Consider the following 21,489-nt stretch of genomic DNA (forward strand, 5'->3'; position numbering starts at 1 on the left):
AGCCAATGCTTGAGGTCAGGCTGCCTTCACCCCCAGCCTGGATTACCATAAGAACCTGCAAACTGTTCTTTCTGCCTCCAGGGTGGCCTCCACCTTCAAACCGCAGGTATCCTGTAAAGTATAAGTCTAATAGTTTTACTATCCCATCCCCTGCACTCAGGACAGAGTCCTTTCTATGGTTTTTACAATCCTTCAAGAGCTAATCTCTCCTTAACTTTCCAGCCACACTCCTAACCACCCCACAGTCTGTGCTAAACGACTTGCCACACCATCAACATTTGCATCTGCAGTTTCATGTGACATTGCGACTGGCGATTGGCCAAGCCCAGCCTGGAGTCTCTCTTCTTCCTGCATAAAATTGTCTCTTGTGAAATAATGTTGAAAGGCACAAAGAGATGTAATGGACAGAAGACAAATGAATCAGGGTAGAGAGGGATAAAAGTGTTCTGGACAACAGCCAGCACATCACACATGGGCGCTTCACCCATGGCCTCCAACGATCTAACTCTCTGGCTGAGAAGAACAACCTTCAGGACCACTAGCTCACATGGAAGTTGAGAAGGTCACAGGACTCCTCTTGAGTGTTAATTATATTTCTTTACAACAGGAGGGAGATGTCCTGACTGGCCCAAGTACCAGGTAGAGCTCCCATTCCAAATTAGGAAACTGGCATTCTGGTACTCATCAGCTGAAGCAGTGCTACATAATCCAGCAAGCCATTTGCTTCTCTGTATTTTCCAAGTTTCTGAGTAAGAGAAGAGCTAAACTAGCCATGGAAAAAACCAAGACTGATGTCCAATACAGTATCAGTGAGAACCCCATATGACTCAGATTGTGGTCTCTAAATACAATTTTTTAATAAAAAGAACCAAGTCTCCTAAGAGAAATGAAGACTCTAGGTCTGGGTCAAGAAATGTTCAAGGTAAGATTCGAACATATGGGCATCCCAGGCCAGACGGAGTGGCTCACACCTGTAATCCCAGCACTTTGGGAGGCCAAGATGGGTGGATCACCTGAGGTCAGGAGTTCAAGACCAACCTGGCTAAAATGGTATAACCCCATCTCTACTAAAAATTAGCCAGGCATGGTAGCGTAGGCCTGTAGTCACAGCTACTCAGGAGACTGAGGCAGGAAAATCACTTGAACCTGAGAGGCTGAGGCAGGAAAATCACTTGAACCTGGGAGGCAGAGGTTGCAGTGAGCTGAGAATGTGCCACTGCACTCCAGCCTGGGCAAGAAAACAAGATTCCATTCCAAAAAAAAAAAAACAGATATCTCAGTAAGGAAGCTTTCAATGGCTACAGGGTTATATAAAAAAGACTTGGCAGTCAACCGAAAAAGCTTCCACTGGCCAAGAGACAATTTAAGCATCAATAAGATTAATCAACTGAAACATAATAAATACATTAAAATCCATTAGTGTGTTATAATACTAAACAAATTTTGGTTGGTTTAGTCACAAAACCTCATTAGTCATTTTTGGAGGATGTCAGTGAAACAACTCATTATTTTGAAACCTGGTAACTATTGGAAAGAAATAAGCATTTATCTTAACCTCTCCTATACAGACTGTATCTCAGGATAACTAAGTAGTTGATTACTGGAAGTTTACAGGCATAGAAGTAGTCAAGCTGGCAACTACAGAAGGAAACAGAATTAGAATAGCACTATTTTGCAACCCCCAATGAAATGATGGCTCCAGTCAATAAATGTCAATTATTCCTTACATCATAAAAAGAGAAACTAGGTATTATGTGCCTCCCAATAGAGGTACAAACATTGGCTGGGTGTAGTGGCTCACGCCTGTAATCCTGACACTTTGGGAGGCTGAGGTGGGTGGATCACCTGAGGTCAGGAGTCCCAGACCAGCCTGGCCAACATGGTGAAACCCCATCTCTACTAAAAGTACAAAAAAAACTAGCCGGGTGGCAGGTGCCTGTAATCCCAGCTACTTGGGAGGCTGAGGCAGGAGAATTACTTGAACCTGGGAGGCAGAGGTTGCAGTGAGCCGAGATCGCGCCATTGCACTCCAGCCTGGGCAGCAGAGTGAGACTCTGTCTCAAATTAAAAAAAAAAAAAAAAGAAGTACAAACATCACCTATTAAGTATTTACAAAAAAAAAAAAGGATTGAACCAAAATCTGAGCAAGCCTCTAGATCTACTACTAATTTAAAGTGGGAACAAGGGACAGAGGAACAAGTTCAACTATATGTCAGAGATGGGATCAGTAAAATTGAGATGGATGGAAAATCTATAAATCAAGTGATCTAACTTCAATCTATACATTAAAATACTTGAGAGAGTATCAACTGAAATGTATGGATCATATTTGGATCCCAATTGAAATAAATTTGGATCCCAATTGAAACAAATAAATCATATTTTAAAAATTTGAGACAATCAGGGGAATTTGAACACTAAATGGATATCTGATTACATTAACAAATTACGTTTTTAAGGAAGGAGGAATAATATTGTCTTTTTTTTAAATACTCATGACTTTTTTCAGAGATGCTGAAATATTTACAACTGAAATGGGATGCTGTCTGGGACTTACTTCTGAATAATTTGGGACTGGGGGGTATAAATGGAACTAGTATTGAAACAAGACAGGTAATTATTCTATCAATAAGAATTTATGATTGTTGTAGTTAGATGATTATTACTTAGGGGCTCATTATATTATTGCTTCTTATTTGTACATGTTTGACAGTATCCATAATAAACAGTTTTTTGTTTTTGTTTTTTGAGACGGAGTCTCGCTCTATCGCCCAGGCTGGAGCGCAGTGGCGCGATCTTGGCTCACTGCAAGCTCCGCCTCCCGGGTTCACTCCATTCCCTGCCTCAGCCTCCCGAGTAGCTGGGACTACAGGCACCTGCCACCACACAAGGCTGATTTTTTTCTATTTTTAGTAGAGACGGAGTTTCACCGTGTTAGCCAGGATGGTCTCGATCTCCTGACCTCGTGATCCACCCATCTCGGCCTCCCAAAGTGCTGGGATTACAGGCATGAGCCACTGCGCCCTGTCAATAAACAGTTTTAAAGAGAAAAGAGGAAAGTGAAATTCTGGAGGGTACAAGTACAAACAATACTGAAAACAAGGGCTAACATTTACCTAGTGCTTACTCTGTCCTTTGTGCTGGGCTAAGTGTTTTACATGTTGTAGCCTGTTGACATTTCACAACCTGTATGAGATAGGTGCTGTTAATATACCAGTTGAAAAACCCAAGGCCCGGAGGTGTTAAATAGGTTATCTAAAGTAGTCCAGTAATTGGCAGGATTGGAATTCAACCCCAGGTTTGCCTGACTCCAAAGTCCACCACACTTTGTGCACCAAGTGCTGGAGGGATGGCTTGCATGAGGGATATGAGGGATAGAAATGTGTGTGAATGGCCAAGCGTGGTGGCTCACGCCTGCAATCCCAGTACTTTGGGAGGCCAAGGTGGGTGGATCACTTGAGGTCAGGAGTTCGAGACCAGCCTGGCCAATATGGCAAAATCTTCTCTACTAAAAAATACAAAAATTAGCCGGGCATGGTGGCACATGCCTGTAATCCCAGCTACTCACGAGGCTGAGGCATGAGAATGGCTTGAACTGGTGAGGTGGAGGTTGCAGTGAGCGGAGATCGCGCCACTGCACTCCAGCCTGGGTGACAGCGCCAGACTCTTGTTTCAAAAAAAAAAAAAAGAAAAGAAAGAAATGTGTGTGAATGAGCAAAGGATCCCTGAATGATACACTAAAGATCTGGATGGTATTCTACAAGGTGGGGCAGGGGGCGGGAGGGTGGGTGCCTATGTTGAGCAGTGTTATAGGAAAAATGTGTAGAAAGAATGGCCTAACATGTTTATGGGGGATGACAGAGGGTCCCCTGGGAAGATGGGAAGAACCCTGTGCCCCCAGAAGCTGTTATAGGAGAGTGGACAGCAGCAGGAGTGAGGAAAGTCAAGAAGGGAAAAAAACAACCGAATGTCTATTGATGATCAATGATGTTCACCTTAGATTTAGGCAAATAAAGACCTTCGACAAGTCCCAGGCAGTCCACAAAACTCACATTAAGCTCCAACTGTGTGCCAGGCCCTGTCCCAGGCAGCCTCCCTCTATTTCTCCCCTTTTTCCCACAGTAAGGGTAATCGGTTGCTGGCAGATGCCTACAATCCAGCACCCTAAAGTGCTCTCCTTCCCCACCTCCACTCACATAAGTAAGGTAAACAACTTTTCTTGCAGATGTAAGTTAACATCATAACACCTACAATTATTGTACTGCCGATTTTTTTTTTTTTTTGAGACGGGATCTCGCTCTGTTGCGCAGGCTGGAGTGCAGTGGTGCAGTCTTGGCTCACTGCAACCTCTGCCTCCCAGGTTCAAGCAATTCTCCTGCCTCAGTCTCCCGAGTAGCTGGGATTACAGACGCCTGCCACCACGCCCAGCTAATTTTTTGTATCTTGAGTAGAGACATGGTTTCACCATTTTGGCCAGGCTGGTCCCGAACTCCTGCCCTCGTGATCCACCCGCCTTGGCCTCCCAAAGTGCTGGGATCACAGGCGTGAGCCACCGCGCTCAGCCTGTACGGCAGATTTACATTAAAATCATAACACCTACAATTATTGTATTTTAACGGTAAGTTTTCTATTTTAAAGGTATTTATTTTCACTCTACTGGTCTAGTTTGTAAGGCAAACAATAAATGATTTTTTTATTTGAGCTCACTTTTAACCTCAAGAAGTTTCTGATGAGAAAATGTTCTCTAGTGGATGAAACATCTGGCCATCCTCCCCCCACCCAGCTACCAATTACGAGGCTATCAGCACCTCTGCTCAAGAGTACCACTTGAGGATCAGGGATCTCCTCACATCCTGGCCACCCTTCCCTTCCCTACCACCTGGAGCCGGAGTGGTTGGCAAAGACTGGAATTAGGGACATCTCTAACTCGGTACATCTGTTGGAGCTGTGCCTCAGAAGTCAACGCCACTCTGGAGCTGTGTGCTGAGAAGAAAGGGGAACTCGGTTTCTCATTATTCTTGTGCTCAGAAACCCTGTCCCAACAGGCATCCCCCTCGCTGAGGGGGTGGGATTAATTGGCCAAATACTTGTATATGAACTTCCAGACCTGCAAGGGCCACCCTTGTTCTCCCAAACATTGCCTTCAGGAGATAATGCCCAGCCAGCAGTTCAGAGTTGGGAGAAAACCCTCGCTAAACTGGCTCAGCAATTCCCCAGGAAGGCTCACCCTGCAGGCCAACGCGAAGACACAATGATCCCAAAGATCTTAGTGTCTTGCTGGGGGGAGGGGGAAGAGGTACGGGACTTTTCCGCTTAGCTTCCCTAAGCGTTGCTACGGGACAGCTCTCGGGCTACGTCAGGATAAAGAGGCTTGTATGGCCACACCTCGCACCGACCAACTACCTCCGAAACACCCCCTCCTTCCAAACTGCAGGGTGAGCACAGCGAGAGAAAAGGTGGCCCAAGCAGAGGCGAACAACTGCGGTTCTTAAAGCCTTGTTTGCGTTTGGGCCCGCGGCGAGCCACAGCTAGAGGTAGATCCCGCTCCCGCGCGTCCGCTATCGGCCCCAGGATTCCCAGAGAGGCCTCTCAGGCCCTTCAAGACCCCCGCTTCCGGCTTCCCGGCCTACACCTCTGAACCCTCAGGCCCCCGCCAGCCTCTATCCCCGCCTTTCGCGGCCCTGGCTCACCCTCGAGCGTCTCGCACTGCACCAGGTTGAGGTAGTCGGCCTGGCTGAGCACCCCGGCCTTCAGGCCGCGCACCAGTCCCTCCAAGTAGCCATTGTCCACGTTAAAGTAAAGCTCCGGGAAGAATGACATGGCTGCTGCGGGAGCGGCGGGACCGGAGAACCTGGACCGGCCGGCACGAATCGCGACTCCCAGATCAGCTGACGCTGCGTCCTCAGCGGGCTGTCAAGTGCGTCAGGTGACGCGCTAGCGCCTCACGTGACCACAAGGGGGCGAGGCTCTGAGCGGCACCCGGCTTCCGGGTGGCTGCGCGGAAGCGCGGCGCAGGCGTGGGCTCGGGATGGCCCTGTGGCGACTGCGCGCTAAGAAGAGGACGTTTGAGGCCGGCCGCGTGGTGGCGGCCGTGGCCGCAGGGATTTGACTGGACCTTCTCTAGCTTTCCCGGGTTTGCTGCACTTGGCGCTGCAGGGGCGGGCGGGGTAAAGAAGGGAGCGAGCCCTTCTCAAGCTTGGAAAGTTTCCAGACTGCTGGGCCAGCCTCCTCCCCAGAGGGAAACTGAGGTCCGATTGAGGCAGGAGGATAGGGTCTGGAGGCGGGGAACTTGAGGCCAATACGTGCTGAATTCTGAAGCTGAATCAAGGGAAAACACCAAGGTCTGGGGGCAGGGAACCGGCGGCCAACTAAGGCGAATTTCCTAAAGCTAAACCAAAAAGAAAAACCCCATCTCCCCATGTCCAAGTAACAAAGGATCAAAGGCCACTGTCCCCACAACCCTCCCCCTTCCACCACGTCTCAATTGAAAGGGAGAGTGCCTTGGATTGGCTGCGGGCCAAGCACGGGCCATCCCTTCATCTGCATAGGGCGCCAATTCACCTTAGCCCCATTTATGCCTAGTGTTCCATTATTGGAACGCTAAGCATATGGGAGTTATTTATATCCTACTGCTCAAGGTCGTGGCCAAGGTCTGATTGCAAAAATTCAAAAGATTGCAACCTCAGGCATAAATGGGTTAATTAGCCATGGACCAAACCCTTCATCCAGATAAGGGGTAACGGACAGGGACCGCAAAAGAAGTACTTAAAACCCAGAAAACTTTGTAACTGAGTCCCTTCAGCCTCTTGCTCAGGCCCACTCCCACCCTGCGTAGTGCTTTCTCGCTTTAACAAATCCCAGCTTTCTGCTTCCTTCCTGTGTGTCATTCGTTTGTTGCTTTCTGGGTTTTGTTCAGTTCTTTGTTCAAAACGCTAAGGACCTGAACAACGCACACTCCCGGCCTTCCCTCTGGTAACAGGATGAGGGGCAGGCTTTGCGTGGAAGTAGCAGCAAGCAAGCCCTGGAGCCTAAGGCTTATTCTTTAGCCAGGAGTGATAGCCCCTGTGCCACGCTGCGTCCTGCTTTCCCCGCACTTGCTGTATAAGATTTTCGAAAGCTGGAGTGCGGCTCTTCTCTACTTTTCCCAGGGGCACCAGGACCCCTAAAAGCGCCCGTGTATGTGCCTCCTATGATAGGGTAGCCCAGGCCCTGGGATAAGAGTATGTGTGATTTCTTGGCTTGGCGACACTCCCACCGCCTCCATGAACCCTCCCTCCTTTGACGGCCACGTTTGAAATAATCACAGCCTTGGGGTTGGTCCCATCCTTTATTCGAGTTTCCTTGCCCCTACCCTAGCCCTGACCCTGACGTTGGCCAGCTAGGTGCGGCTGCAGGGGTTCATGGCAGTACCCAGCTTGCGGCAGTAGCAGAAGGCATTGAAGAAGCGGCAGTAGCACGTGGCGCACGGGTCACAGCAAGGCACCTGCTGTCCCAGGCAGGACTCATGCAGCCTTACGCAGCGACGTGAGGAGCGGGGCTCACGGTCCTGCGGGTCTAGTACCTGCAGGGGTGGGGAACCAGCACGGGCCTCTAAAGACAGATCCAGGGACCTTACCTGTCCCAACCTGTGCAGGATGGCAGTGGAGCATGGGGAGAGGTGGTCTGTAGTGTTGTCGCTGGTGAGGGAGTTTGGAGCTGGGGAGAGGAGCTAATACCCAGTGCCCCCCCCCAAGTGCCACCACCTTACCCTTTTCCCTGAGCAGTTACCTCTGCCAAAGCCTGAGCCTCCTGCAACAGATCCTCTTCTGCCTGTTCTGCAGTTGTCTTCTTCAGTGGGGCCTGCAGGCCCAGGCCTGGGGCAGAGGATGTGAGGGCAGGAACCCCCATGCACAAAGCACCCACCTCCCAGGGGAGGGTTTGGGAAGGGAGAAAGAGGGTTTATGCCAGGGGAGACAATTTGTGGCCAGAGGGTATTCAGTCCCCGCCCAGTCCCACCTTTGCTCACACTGACCTGGGAGCTCTGGGAACAGGGCCTGGTCAGGCCTTCTGATGCCCTCCAGGGGGGCCAAGCCCATCTGGGCTCCTTGCGTGGCAGGCAGTGCCAGCAGCAGGGCACAGCTCAGCACTGCTGCGGTCAGCATGGCCTGGCTCAGCAGGAAGATGCACCACTTAGTCCCTCTTCATCCTTGGAGTCCCCTCTAGTTGCCCAGATAGAGACCCCACAGAGAGGGGGAGTCCCTGCCCAACCTGAGGACTCACCTCTGCCTCCGGGATTCTTGCCTAGAGAGTTCCTGGCCACCCTGTGCCCTCGGCTTATATGGCAGGGCCTAATGAAGGGCCACACGTGACTGATCCCTGCAGCCAGGCCGTGAAGGACCCTTCCTGGATGGTGGGGGCACAGTTCAGGCCCTCACTCCCTGAACCTGAGCCTTTTGTTCTACAAGAGGAGTGCCTATCTCCAATTTGGGGTGAGGTTTCCAGGAGCCAATTAAAATTTGGGAGCAAGAGAGGGTGCCCAGGGTCCCCAAATTTCCACAGGACAGGGACCTAGGAGCTGAGCAGGGCTGGAACCATTAGCGATAACAAGGCAGGCGGCCCTGAAAGCTTAATTTAATTTGTGGCCCCAGAGATGCTTACTCAACCCCTATATGGCATGTTGTTTCCTGTGCTTCCAAGAATTCGGGTCAAGGACATTGGAGAGGGTGATGGGCCAATGGCCACTGTTGGGCAGGGGTAGGTGCAGAACCAGAACCTGGGTTTCTCTGGAGGGAATGGGGAAAGAAAAGCCCACCTAACCAATCCCAGGCCCTCCTGACTGCATTTCTGGTCCTCCCCTCCCTTTCTCCCTCCAGGTTTCTCCAAGACCCCCCACTCCTGCTCCTGTCCCCAAACCCCTTTCCGCCTGGGGTTCCTGGAAGCCAAGGAAACAGAACGAATTGTTCCCTGGGTGGGCGAGCCACTGCAGAGTACAAAGCTTTCAGGCCGCCCGCCTCATTAGCGCTAATGGCTGCTCCCTTCCGCCCTGTGTCGTCAGGACTGTCTGTGCCTGGTCTCGTCAGCACAAGGCTGGGGTAAGGACTGCCCTTTTGTGGAGATGGCAGGACATACAGGACCCCACTGCCCCTGCCTTCCCTCACCCCACTGCAGAGCTGTTTATCACACACGTGTCCATCTGGGAAAGGAATGCAGGCTGAATCAGCTTTGAGAGGATCACAAGGCCCCAGTGCACAAACTGGGTTGGCACAAGGCAGTGGAAAAAAATATGAAGGGGGCCAAGTATGGTGGCTCACACCTGTAATTCCAGCATTTTGAGAGGCCAAGGTGGGAAGATCACGAGGCCAGGGGTTAAAGACCAGCCTGGGTATCATGGTGAGACCCTGTTACTACAAAAAATAAAAAAATAGCTGGGCGTAGTGGTGCATGCCTGTAGTAGAGGCTGAGGTGGGAGGATGGCTTGAGCACAGGGATTCAAGGTTGCAGTGAGCTATGACTGCATCACCACACTCCAGGCTGAGCGACAGAGCAAGATCCTGTCTCAAAAAGAAAAGAAGATAAAGGGTGGCCAGGCACGGTGGCTCATGCCTGTAATCCCCGCATTTTGGGAGGCCAAGGTGGGCGGATCACTGGATGTCAGGAGGTCAAGACCAGCCTGGCCAATATGGTGAAACCCTATCTCTACTAAAAATACAAAAATTATTCAGGCATGGTAGCACATACCTGTAATCCCAGCTACCCGGGAGGCTGAGGCATGAAAATCACTTGTAACACGGGAGGCAGAGACTGCAGTGAGCAGAGATCGCACCACTGCACTCCAGCCTGGGTAACTGAGCGAGACTCTGTCTCAAAAACAAAACAAAAAAAAAAAAGTTTCACGGCCGGGTGCAGTGGCTCACGCCTGTAATCCCAACATTTTGGGAGGCCAAGATGGGCAGATCATGAGGTCAGGAGTTCAAGACCAGCCTGGCCAACATGGTGAAGCCCCATCTCTATTAAAAATACAAAAATTAGCTGGGCATGGTGGCACACACCTATGACCCTAGCTACTTGGGAGGCTGAGGCAGGAGATTTACTTGAACTGGGACCTGGGAGGCGCAGGTTGCGGTTAGCTGAGATCGTACCACTGCACTCCAGCCTGGTGACACTCCAGCCTGGTGACAGAGTGAGACTCCGTCTCAAAAAAAAAAAAAGTTTCACTATGTGGGTAATTTTACTAGTAAGGAACCAGCCTGATATTCCCAGGACAATGCTTGTTGGCAAAAGGAGCTCCAGAAGTATGTGGCATGTTCTGGGAGGAGGATTTGGGAAACCCTGGGGGAGGCAGAGCCTCCTGAGTGAGGGTGTGGGCCCGGAACACAGGGACTCTGTGCAGGGAGGAGAAGGGAGAGTGTGCATGCTCGTGCCAGAGACCACATGAGGACAGAGAAGGGTGCTCAAACCCTCTCCCTTCTCTTCTTTTTCCTCCTGCAGTGTACTCCCCTTCAAGGGCCCTGTTCCCACCTTGTCCAGGGGAGAGGGTGGGGAGTGCAGGGAAAAACTGCAAGCACCCGTGGCTCTGTCAATCAGGGTTGATTTTGAAACCCCTACCCAGCCCACTGCCCCTGCCCCAGAGAGCACAGCCATGTGTTTCCTGTGAATCATCTGTAGGATTTCCTAAGGCAGAGGTTGCCTAGAGAGGCACGGTCTCCTCAGTCATTCAGGGAGAGGAGAAGGATGGATGGGGGTTCTCTCAGCCTGGTGTATTGAGCCCTGAGCTAGAGGGGATCTGTGATGGTTAATTTTATGTGTCAACTTGACTGGGCCAGGAATGCCCAGATATCTGGTTAAATATTATTTCTAGGTGTGCCTGTGAGGGTGTTTCCAGAATCATCCAATCCTTTGAGGGTTGGAATAAAACAAAAAGATAGAGAAAGTTGGTGCCGTGGCTCATGCCTGTAATCCCACCACTTTGGGAAGCCGAGGTGGGAGACTCTCTTGAGCCCAGGAGTTTGAGACCAGCCTGGGTAACATAGGGAGACCACATCTCTACAAAAAAATTTAAAAATAGCCAGGCACGGTGGTGCACATCAGTGGTCCCAGCGACTCCAGAGGCTGAGGTGGGGAGGATTGCTTGATCCCAAGAGGTTAAAGCTGTAGTGAGCCATAATCAGTACTGCATTCCAGATTATGCACATCAAGACCTTGTCTTAAAAAAATAAAAAAAAAGAAAGAAAACTGGAAACAATCCAAATATCCATCAACAGCAAAATGGATAATAACATTATACTGATATAATTGGGCCAGGCGCAGTGGCTCACACCTGTAATCCTGGCACTTTGGAAGGCCGAGACAGGTGGATCACTTGAGCTCAGGAGTTCCAGACCAGCCTGAGCAACATGACAAAACCCTGTCTCTTCAAAAATTACAAAAATTAGCTAGACATGGTGGCACAAGCCCGTAGTCCCAGCTTCTCGAGAGGCTGAGGTGGGAGGATCGCTTGAATCCAGGAGGCAGAGGTTGCAGTGAACCAAGATTGCACCACTGCACTCCAGCATGGGTGACAGAGTGAGACCCTATCTGAAACAAACAAACAAAGTATGTTTATATAATTGACAACTACACAGCAATGAAAAGAGAATGAACTGCTGCTACACACTGCAACATGAATGAATTGCACAGACATAAGTTTGAATGAAAGAAGCATGCTGCAGAAGAGAGTGAGGATGAAATGATTCCAGCCCTATGACTTTCAGACCCAAGCAAAATTATAATAAACGGCGATAAACACAACAGCGGTTAACTCTGGGAGGGTGGGGAATTATTGACTGAGGGGGGAAATGAGGAAAACATGTGAGGTGTTGGAAAGGTTTTGTATCTTGATCTGAATGGTGGTCACACAGGTATATAAGTATGTAAAATTTCATTAAGCTGCACATTTAAGACTTGTGTATTTTGCCAAGTGCAGTGGCTCACACCTGTAATCCCAGCACTTTGGGAGGCCAAAGTGGGCAGATCACCTGAGATCAGGAGTTCGAGACCACCCTGGCCAATATGGTGAAGCCTCGTCTCCACTAAAAATAAAAAACTAGCCAGATGTGGTGGTGTGTGCCTGTAGTCCCAGCTACACAGGAGGCTGAGGCAGGAGAATCACTTGAACCCAGGAGGCGGAGGTTGCAGTGAGCCAAGATAGTGCCACTGCACTCCAGCCTGGGTGACAGAAAAAAAAAAGTATTGTATTTTTTATTGGATATTATGTCTTAATGAAAACATTTTTTCTTTTCCTTTATTAGCGGCTCAAAAAATAATGGAGTGTCTGGCTGGACGCGGTGGCTCCCGCCTGTAATCCCAGCACTTTGGGAGGCCGAGGAGGGTGGATCACAAGGTCAGGTCAGGAGTCCGGGACCAGCCTGACCAACATGGTGAAACTCCATCTCTACTAAAAATACAAAAATTAGCCAGGCATGGTGGCACGTGCCTGTAATTCCAGCTACTCAGGAGGCTGAGGCAGGAGAATTGCTTGAACCCTGGAGGCAGAGGGTTGCAGTGAGCCAAGATTGCATCACTGCACTCCAGCCTGGGTGACAGAGCGAGACTCCGTCTCAAAAAAAAAAAAAGAAAAAGAAAGAAAGAAACTTCCCTCATCTCTGTAGCTATTTGTGTAACTTCCCCTATCTATGTAACTACTGTTAACTGTGCAGCTGTGGGCATGTCTTTAGGAAAGCATATGTAGCTTCTCTTGTCTCTGTAGTTGCAGGTATGTTTTAGGTAAGTCTCCCCATCCCCCTCCCTGTGCAAGTTCCCACAGATCTCACCATTTGCATGCCTGAAAAGGGGAGGAAACATTTTCCTGGGAGCCTGCCGATTACGCAAAGAACAAAGGCCTCTATCCTGGGCCTTGCTCCCTTATCTGTGCAGCTGCAGCTTGATTTTTCCCCAGGCTGCTCTATCTGTGCCTGTAGCTTTGATTTTTCAAAAGAATTTTACCAAGGACTAGACTTAGCTGTCTGCCCAACTGCTTTTTTCCTTTTCTCCTCCCTCAGCATCCTATAGGAGAAAGTCACCTTTGTCTCCAAATTCCCTGGTCCTGGTTTTGAAAATCCTGCTGGCACCTACTGCTGAAGGCTGTGGCTGGAGAATTCAGTGAGCTACTCTGATCTGGACAGGGTCTGATGGTCCTCACTTGACCTAAGCTGAGTTCTCCCAGGCTGTGAGCATCCCCAAGGTCAGCCTGTGACTCTCACAGAAGTTCTGACCTCCAGAGCCTTCCCCCTGCTGTGGCCTTTGGGGTAGAGTAGGTTACATGGGCCAGCACCATCTGCCAAAGTCAGGGCCAGAAACCTATCCATGGGAGCCAGATTTGGCTTTTGGCTTGGGCTAGTATTGACTTTGGGCATATTCTCATCCCAGAAAGAATAATTTGGGGTATGGGATTTCATGTTTTCTTTAGTACAGCCTTGAAGCCACGTGTACAGGGTGTTTTCTTGCTAAGATAGCAGTCGGGCTATATATGAGCAGTCCAGAGAAGTTTAAACTACAGAGGCATCTGGATATTGTCACAGTCTTGTCTGAGGTCAATAGCTTGCAAGCGGTAGAGCTGAGAATCATACTGGGGAGTCTGACCCTGTAATGACCCCCTGGTCACTATGCTCGGAAATAATGACACCTGGAGTTTTATTTTTCAGCACAGATCGACTTTGAATAATAAATACGTAAGAATATTTCTCCAGTTACACACACACACACACACACACATATACACAATTATGCCATTTCTTATCTTCCCTGAAGCACATGGCCCTTTGGCCTCTCTTTTATTTTCATACTTTTTTTTTTTTTTTTTTTTTGAGATGAAGTCTGGCTCTGTCGCCCAGGTGGAGTGCAGTGGCGCAATCTCAGCTCACTGCAACCCCTCCTGGGTTCAAGCAATTTTCCTGCCTCAGCCTCCCAGGTAGCTGGGATTACAGGTGTGTGTCACCACACCCAGCTAATTTTTGTATTTTTAGTGTAGATGGGGTTTCACCATGTTGGCCAGGCTGGTCTTGAACTCCTGACTTCAGGTGATCCACCCACCTCGGCCTCTCAAAGTGGTAGGATTACAGCCATGAGCTACCATGCCCGGCCTGTCATACTTTTTTTCGGAAACAAAAGATTAGTTCTGTATTTCAGCATTAACAATGACCACACTCTGACTCAATAGTGGGGAAGTTTTGAAACCAACCCAATAGCCCCATAGACAGCTTTTTTGGATAAACAGAAATCAACCGTTCTGATCTTAAAGCTTGAAACTTATATTTGTTTTATCTGAGTTCCCCTCTCAGGAAAGGACCGCCAGTCCTCTCAAAAAGTATCAAAGAACTGAAACCCACCAGATCATCCCATCCAGACAATGAGACTCAAGGGCCCTTATTCATCATGATTTGCTTCCTTACCCCTTGCGTTCATTTTCCCACACACAATTACATTTCTTCCCTGCTATGTAAACTCCTAATTTTAGTCCATCAGGGAGATGGATTTGAGACTGATCTCCCATCTCCTCACCTGCAGCACCCGATTAAAGCCTTCTTCCTTGGCAATAATTGTCTCAGTGATTGGCTTTCTGTGTGGTGAGCAGCATGACCTAGACCAAACCTGTGGTATTTTAATAACAGTTTGAAGAGTGTGAGTTTGGCCTGAAGGGAGAAGCCATTGATGGCAGGCAGAGATATAGGCCCAGGTTTGCCAGAGCTTCAGACTTTTTTTTTTTTTAAGACGGAATCTCACTCTGTTGCCCAGGCTGGAGCACAATGGCGTGATCTCGGCTCGCTGCAACCTCCGCCTCCTGGGTTCAAGCAATTCTCCTGCCTCAGTCTCCCGAGTAGCTGGGATTACAGGCATGTGCCACCACATCCAGCTAAGAGCTTCAGGTTTTTAAAGAAAAGAGAGAAAACAGAACTTTTTTTTTTTTTTTTTTTTGAGATGGAGTCTCACTCTGTCGCCCAGGCTGGAGTGCAGTGGTGCGATCTCGGCTCACTGCAAGCTCTGCCTCCCAGGTTCATGCCGTTCTCCTGCCTCAGCCTCCCGAGTAGCTGTTCTGCAGGCACCCGCCACCACGCCCGGCTAATTTTTTGAATTTTTAGTAGAGACAGGGTTTCACCGTGTTAGCCAGGATGGTGTCGATCTCCTGACCTCGTGATCCACCCACCTTGGCCTCCCAAAATGCTGGGGTTACAGGCGTGAGCCAAGAAAACAGAACTTTTAAATGATGTTTACATGTCTAGCTTCAAAAAATGCCATGCAGGTTGTCGGTTTCCCACTTCCAGGGTAACTGGATAGAATTTCTGCCTTCATGGCGGTTCAAGCCTTGAGACCAGAAGTGAAGAGTTCCTTCCTCTTGCAGCACTGCTATGTTTCCTGGAGGAGACGGTCTGTAGGCGGGGTTCCTAAAGGTGGAGACAGGAGGAAGTTACTTCCTAAAGAGAAGGAAGATGGGGGTAACTTCAGTGTGGCTTTTGCAGAGTTGTTCATGACAGGAATCCTATCAGGCCCTGAAGTTTCCAGCAGCACAGCCGCCAACCCCCACTGTCCCACACCCTTAGCTTCCTGGTTCTAGTCTCAAGGGATTCTGCTCACTTCTGTCCTCATTTTTTTTCTCCCTGGGAACCAAGTAACAGCTGAAGAAGTCCCAGGAGTCCTCCCATGTCCTCTCAGCACCCCAGGCTGGAGCCTACTCCCTGGTGTTGGCAAAGGAAACCATCTTTGAAGGTGAGGCCTTTTTTTTTTTTTATTTGAGACGGAGTCTCCCTCTATTGCTCAGGCTGGAGTGCAGTGGCGCAATCTCAGCTCACGGCAACCTCCCCCTCCTAGATTCAAGCAATCCTCCTGCCTCAGCCTCCTGAGTAGCTGGGATTACAGATGTGCATCACCACGCCCGGCTAATTTTTTCTGTATTTTTAGTATAGACGGGGTTTCACCATGTTGGTCAGGCTGGCCTTGAGCCCCTGACCTCATGATCAGGACTTCCTAACCGCACCCGGCCCAAAGTTGAGGCCTCTTACTGCTGTAATAAAGAGAAGAGAGGGCTGGGTGCAGTGGCTCACGCCTGTAATCCCAGCACTTCAGGAAGCCAAGGTGGGCAGATGGCTTGAGGTCTGGAGTTCGAGACCAGCCTGGCCAACATGGTGAAACCCTGTCTCTACTAAAAACACAAAATAATTAGCCAGAGTGGTGGCACACACCTATAGTCCCAGCTATTCAGGAGGCTGAGGCAGGAGAATTGCTTGAATCCAGGAGGCAGAGGTTGCAGTGAGCCAATATTACACCACTGCACTCCAGCCTGGGCGACAGAGCAAGACACCATCTCAAAAAAAAAGAGAGAAGAGAGGAGGGTCTGAAGACTTCCTGCTGGCTGAGTGTTATCTGCCTCAGGCTACCCTGACTTTTTCACTGTTTTTTACTTTTTTTTTTTTTTTTTTTTGAGATAGTCTCACTGCGTAGCCCAGGCTGATTGCATAACACAGCAGCCTTGAACTCTCTGGTTCAAGTAATCTTCCTGCCTCAGCCTCCTGAGTAGCTGAGACTACAGGCATGCACTACCTCTCCCAGCTTGCTACTTTTCAGAAAGGGTAGACAAACTACGGTAGCTGCCTGGACACCATACTTGGAGGAGAAGGGGAGGGGGAGGCTGCACCGGATTCTGTCTTCTGAACTATGTTATCTTCCAGTTTCAACATCATAAATAGCACAGCAATCTTATATGATGGGCCTCCTGATGTGATGCAAAAATCACCAATGTAGTATTCTTGACAAAAGTATTTACCATGAATCCGATCTTGAAGAAGCAATCAGGTAAATCCAGAATATACTAGAAAAGTGGCCTGGCCTAACTCCTAAAAAGAAAATCAATGACATGAAAAACAAACAGGCTGAGTGTGGGGCAGAGGATACTTTTCTATATTAAAAGACACTGGAGAGACATAACCAAACCCAATTCGTGAACCTTGCTTGGCTCCTGGACTAAAATAAGAATGCTAAAATGGGCTGGGCGTGGTGGCTCATGCCTGTAATCCCAGCACTTTGGGAGGCTGAGGTGGGCGGGTAACCTGAGGTCGGGAGTTTGAGACCAGCCTGACCAACAAACCCCATCTCTACCAAAAATACAAAATTAGCTGGGTGTGGTGGCATATGCCTGTAATCCCAGCTACTCGGGAGGCTGAGGCAGGAGAATTGCTTGAACCCAGGAGGCAGAGGTTGCAGTGAGCCGAGATCGCACCATTGCACTCCAGCCTGGGCAACAAGAGCAAAATTCCATCTCAAAAAAAAGAAAAAAACATGGTAAAATGGCATTCTTGGAACAAGTCAGGGTGATACTGCTGAATTACTGTTGGTATGGTGATGGTGTTTTCATTGTGTAGAGCAAGGTTTCTCAACCTCTACTGTTAACATTTTGGTGCAGATAATTTTCCTTTTTTTCTTTTCTTTTTTTTTTTTTTTTTGAGGCAGGATCTTGCTCTGTTGCCCAGGCTGGAGTGCAGTGGTGCAGTCGTGGCTCACTGCAACCTCCCCTTCCCAGGCTCAAGTGATCCTCCCAGCTCAGCTTCCCGAGTAGCTGGGACAATGGGCCCACGTTGCCACACCCGGCTAATTTTTTGTATTTTTTGTAAAGATGGCGTCTCACTTTGTTGTCCAGGCTGGTCTCGAACTCCTGGGCTCAAGTGATTCTCCCACCTCTGCCTCCCAAAGTGTTGGGATTACCAGCAATCCTAGGCCCAGGTAATTCTTTCTGGTGGGAGGTTTAACAGCAGTTCTGTACTCTGCCCACTAGGTGTCAGTAGCACCACACCTCTTTAGTTGCAACAACTAAAAAACGTCAAATGTTCCCCAAATAGGTAGTGGTGATGGTTGCATAACATCGTGAATATACAAAAACCATTGGACTGTACCCTTTAAAATGGTTAAAATAGTGAATTTTATATCATGTAAATTTTCCCAATAAAAAATGTTATTAGGCTGGGTGCGGTGGCTCACACCTGTAATCCCAGCACTTTGGGAGGCAAAAGCTGGCAGATCACTCGAGGTCAGGAGTTTGAGACCAGCCTGGCCAACATGGTAAAGCCCCGTCTCTACTAAAAATACAAAAATTAGACGGGCGTGGTGGCATGTGCTTGGAATCCCAGCTACTTGAGAGGCTAAGGCAGGAAACTCGCTTGAACCCCGGAGGCAGAGCTTGCAGTGAGCTGAGATCACACCGTTGCACTCCAGCCTGGGTGACAAGAGAGAAACTCCATCAAAAAAGAAAAAGAAATAAGTTTCCTCCTCCATACTTGCAGAGCCCCAGTGAGTCCCTGCTCTGCAATGCTCACACCCATTGTGCTGTTACTGCCAGTCAATGAGAATGTTGGTGGACTTCTCTCCACTTCACAGAAGAATGAGTGGAGGCCCAGAACAATGGCATGAACCTGTCGTTTCTCGGCCTTTTGGCTAAGATCAAGTACAATGGGATGAACCTGACCATAGTCATAGACAAACAAGAGGCAGAGACATTGTCTTAGTTTGAGTTCCCACTTCAGAAAACCTTGAGACAAACATTGTAGCACAGGAAGTTTATTATCTCAACACTGTGGGAGGCCAGGGTGGACAGATTGCCTGAGCCCAGGAGTTCGAAACCAGCCTGGGCAACATGTGGAAATCCTGTCTATAAAAAATACAAAACTTAGGCTGGGTGCAGTGGCTCACGCCCGTAATCCCAGCACTCTGGGAGGCTGACATGGCTGGATCACTTGAGGTCAGGAGTTTGAGATCAGCCTGGCCAACACGGTGAATGAAACCCCATTTCTACTAAAAATACAAAAATTATCCAGGCGTTGTGGTGTGCACCTGTAATCCTAGCTACTTGGGAGGCTGAGGCAGGAGGCTCACTTGAACCTGGGAGGCAGAGGTTGCAGTGAGCTGAGATCGTGCCACTGCCACTCCAGCCTGGGTGACAGAGCAAGACTCTGTCTCAAAAAAAAAAAATAGCCTGGCATAGTGGCATACACCTGCAGTCCCAGCTATTAGGGAGGCTGAGGTGGGAGGATTGCTTGAGCCTAGGAGGTCAAGACTGCAATGAGCCGGCCGGGGGCAGTGGGTCAAGCCTATAATCCCAGCAATTTGGGAGGCCGAGGCGGGAGGATCATGAGTTCAGGAGATCGAGACCATCCTGGCTAACACGGTGAAACCCTGTCTCTACTAAAAATACAAAAAAAAATTAGCCGGGTGTGGTGGCGGGCGCCTGTAGTCCCAGCTACTCAGGAGGCTGAGGCAGGAGAATGGCTTGAACCCGGGAGGCAGAGCTTACAGTGAGCTGAGATCGCACCACTGCACTCCAGCCTGGGCAACAGAGCAAGACTCCATCTCAAAAAAATAAATAAATAAATAAAGACTGCAGTAAGCCTTGAGCATGCCACTACACTCAGTCTGGGCGACAGAGCAAGACCCTGTCTCAAAAATAAATAAGGAAATAAAAGAGGATACAAAGAACAAGGGTACAAAAATACAGGGAGGGAAGACAGCCGCTATAAAGTGGGTCATAAGCAGGGTTCCACCAAGGATGCCTGGTCCCCCCGGGGCATGGGTGGGGAACTCTGGGCTGCAGTGCAGAATGCATGTCTCAGAGAAGTTCCACCCGAGGCAGGAGGAAGGTGAGTAGATATACAGCAACCCTCTCTTAGTCCCTTGGAGGGTTGTTGGGGGAGAGTTAATTCCTAGCACTTCTGACCAACTTGTAGAGTGAGCTCAGAAAGCTCCAGACACGTCAGAGGCAGATACCAGCAGTGGACACCAAGAGTCTGTTCCACGTGTGTCTAAGCATGCTTATCCCCCAAAATGTGGCTCCCACACCAACAGCATCAGCCTAAGGTAGGAACTTGGGAGGATGTTAAGTCTGGCTCTGCCCCAACATAATGAATCACAAACTCCTGGGGTAGGGCCCAGCTGCTAGAGTTTGTTTGTTTATTTGTTTGTTTGTTTGTTTTGAAACGGAGTCTCACTCTGTCACCCAGGCTGGAGTGCAGTGGCTCCATCTCGGCTCACTGCAACCTCCGCTTCCCAGGTTCCAGCGATTCTCCTGCCTCAGCCTCCCGAGTAGCTGGGATTACAGGCACGCGCCACCATGCCCAGCTAATTTTTGCGGTTTTTAGTAGAGAGAGCTTTCACTATATTAGCCAGGCTGGTCTTGAACTCCTGACCTCGTGATCTGCCCACCTCGGCCTCCCCAAGTGCAGGGATTACAGACGTGAACCACCGCACCCGGCCAGCTGCTAGAGTTTTAACAGACCTTTCAGGTGGCTCTGATGTGACTGAGCTTTGAGAATCTCTGCCCTAACCCACCGTTTCTAACTCCAAAATCCAAGGTCTTTCTGGTACTAGATGATGGCTGAGGCCTGCAGCCAATTAGTGGGAAGGGCTGCTGGGGATGTTAGAGGCAGAGGAATAAGCGGCCTGACACTCAGCTCCGGGGACACCAAATAGGTGCTGGCCCTTGTAACCCAGTGAGGAGGCAGAGCTCATTCCTTTATCTTAAAATATGTCCTGAGCACTTACTGCATGCCAGGGCCTGGTGCAGATGCTTAGGGCTTACTAGGAACCTGGGGGTGGAGGGAGCAGGGTTGATGTGAAGGCTGGGTATTGAACACAAAGAATTTGGGTCTTTTGGGGCTCCTGTGGTCTGGTCCACTCCTTGGAGATACCCACCAGGAGATGACTCAGGCTTCCTAGTCCAGGAAGGCCCCCACCTCTTTTTCTGTGAGCCCAGCCATCACCTTATTGCCTTCAGCATGTCCTGAGTGGATTTTGTCACTGTTACTGGGGCCTGCAAAGCACACAGCCCTCGTGGTCCAGCTGAGACCACCTGGCCACAGACCGGCCCACAGCCGTACTTGCAGGGTGAACAAAAGTCAAGGAAGGGTCCAGAGAAGCTGGGTCTGAATGCCACCCACCACTTGCCCATGTCAGGAGATGACACTTATGTGGACACCCCAGGGATTCCTATGGATTTCTCCAATCCATCACTTTTTCTAGAGCACCCCTCACTCCTCCCTCCAGAGTCTCCCACCTTTCCAGCACTGGCTTCCCAAGTTCCACTCTCTGCAGCCTCCATCTGTGGCCTGGACCCCAGGATCCAACCCCCTAAACTCCTTCTAGGCAACCATCTTGGACAACTTCACCCAATGACAACCTATGCTCCTCCTGTTATTGACAGCCCTGAAAAAATGGAGTTCAAGGTCATAGGCCCCATTGGACCTGATATCTTCACCAGGCTCCTGAGAACGCAACTGAGCAGCCCTGTCCTCAGATTCCAGCTGGGACATAACATCGGGGGTCAGAAAACTGACTCCCAAGGTACAAACTGGAACAGCCAGGGTGAGTGCCAGCACACAGGATGGCTTCTTCATCATAGTCCAGAGTCTGGCCCTGGGTTAGCAAGTTCAGGGTGGCCTACAAGAGGAATGAGCTGGAAAGAACTGTGGCCAACCCAGGGAGACCCCAAATACACCAAGT

At 49.5% G+C, this 21,489-nt stretch overlaps 2 protein-coding genes across 3 annotated transcripts in view; both read right to left on the reverse strand.

Moving 5' to 3' along the window:
• Positions 1-5,934, reverse strand: part of ATP6V0D1 (ATPase H+ transporting V0 subunit d1) — a 42,767-nt gene extending 36,833 nt beyond the window's left edge. Inside the window, exon 1 of one of the 2 annotated variants that reach the window (XM_063717091.1) lies at positions 5,691-5,934. In XM_063717091.1, the coding sequence (XP_063573161.1) occupies positions 5,691-5,820 (130 nt within the window). In that variant the 5' untranslated portion in view covers positions 5,821-5,934. 2 annotated transcript variants of the gene reach the window in all.
• Positions 5,935-7,313: 1,379 nt separating this feature from the next.
• On the reverse strand, positions 7,314-9,051 carry AGRP (agouti related neuropeptide). The gene is made up of 4 exons (XM_002826540.3): positions 8,260-9,051; positions 8,012-8,144; positions 7,768-7,853; positions 7,314-7,561 (listed from the first exon to the last, which is right to left on the reverse strand). Exons 2-4 carry the CDS (start codon positions 8,139-8,141, stop codon positions 7,379-7,381), a joined length of 399 nt encoding a protein of 132 aa, XP_002826586.1. The 5' UTR covers positions 8,142-8,144; positions 8,260-9,051; the 3' UTR covers positions 7,314-7,378.
• Positions 9,052-21,489: the final 12,438 nt, after the last annotated feature.

The sequence above is a fragment of the Pongo abelii genome, chromosome 18 (genome assembly GCF_028885655.2).
Source record: "Pongo abelii isolate AG06213 chromosome 18, NHGRI_mPonAbe1-v2.0_pri, whole genome shotgun sequence".
Taxonomy (NCBI): domain Eukaryota; kingdom Metazoa; phylum Chordata; class Mammalia; order Primates; family Hominidae; genus Pongo; species Pongo abelii.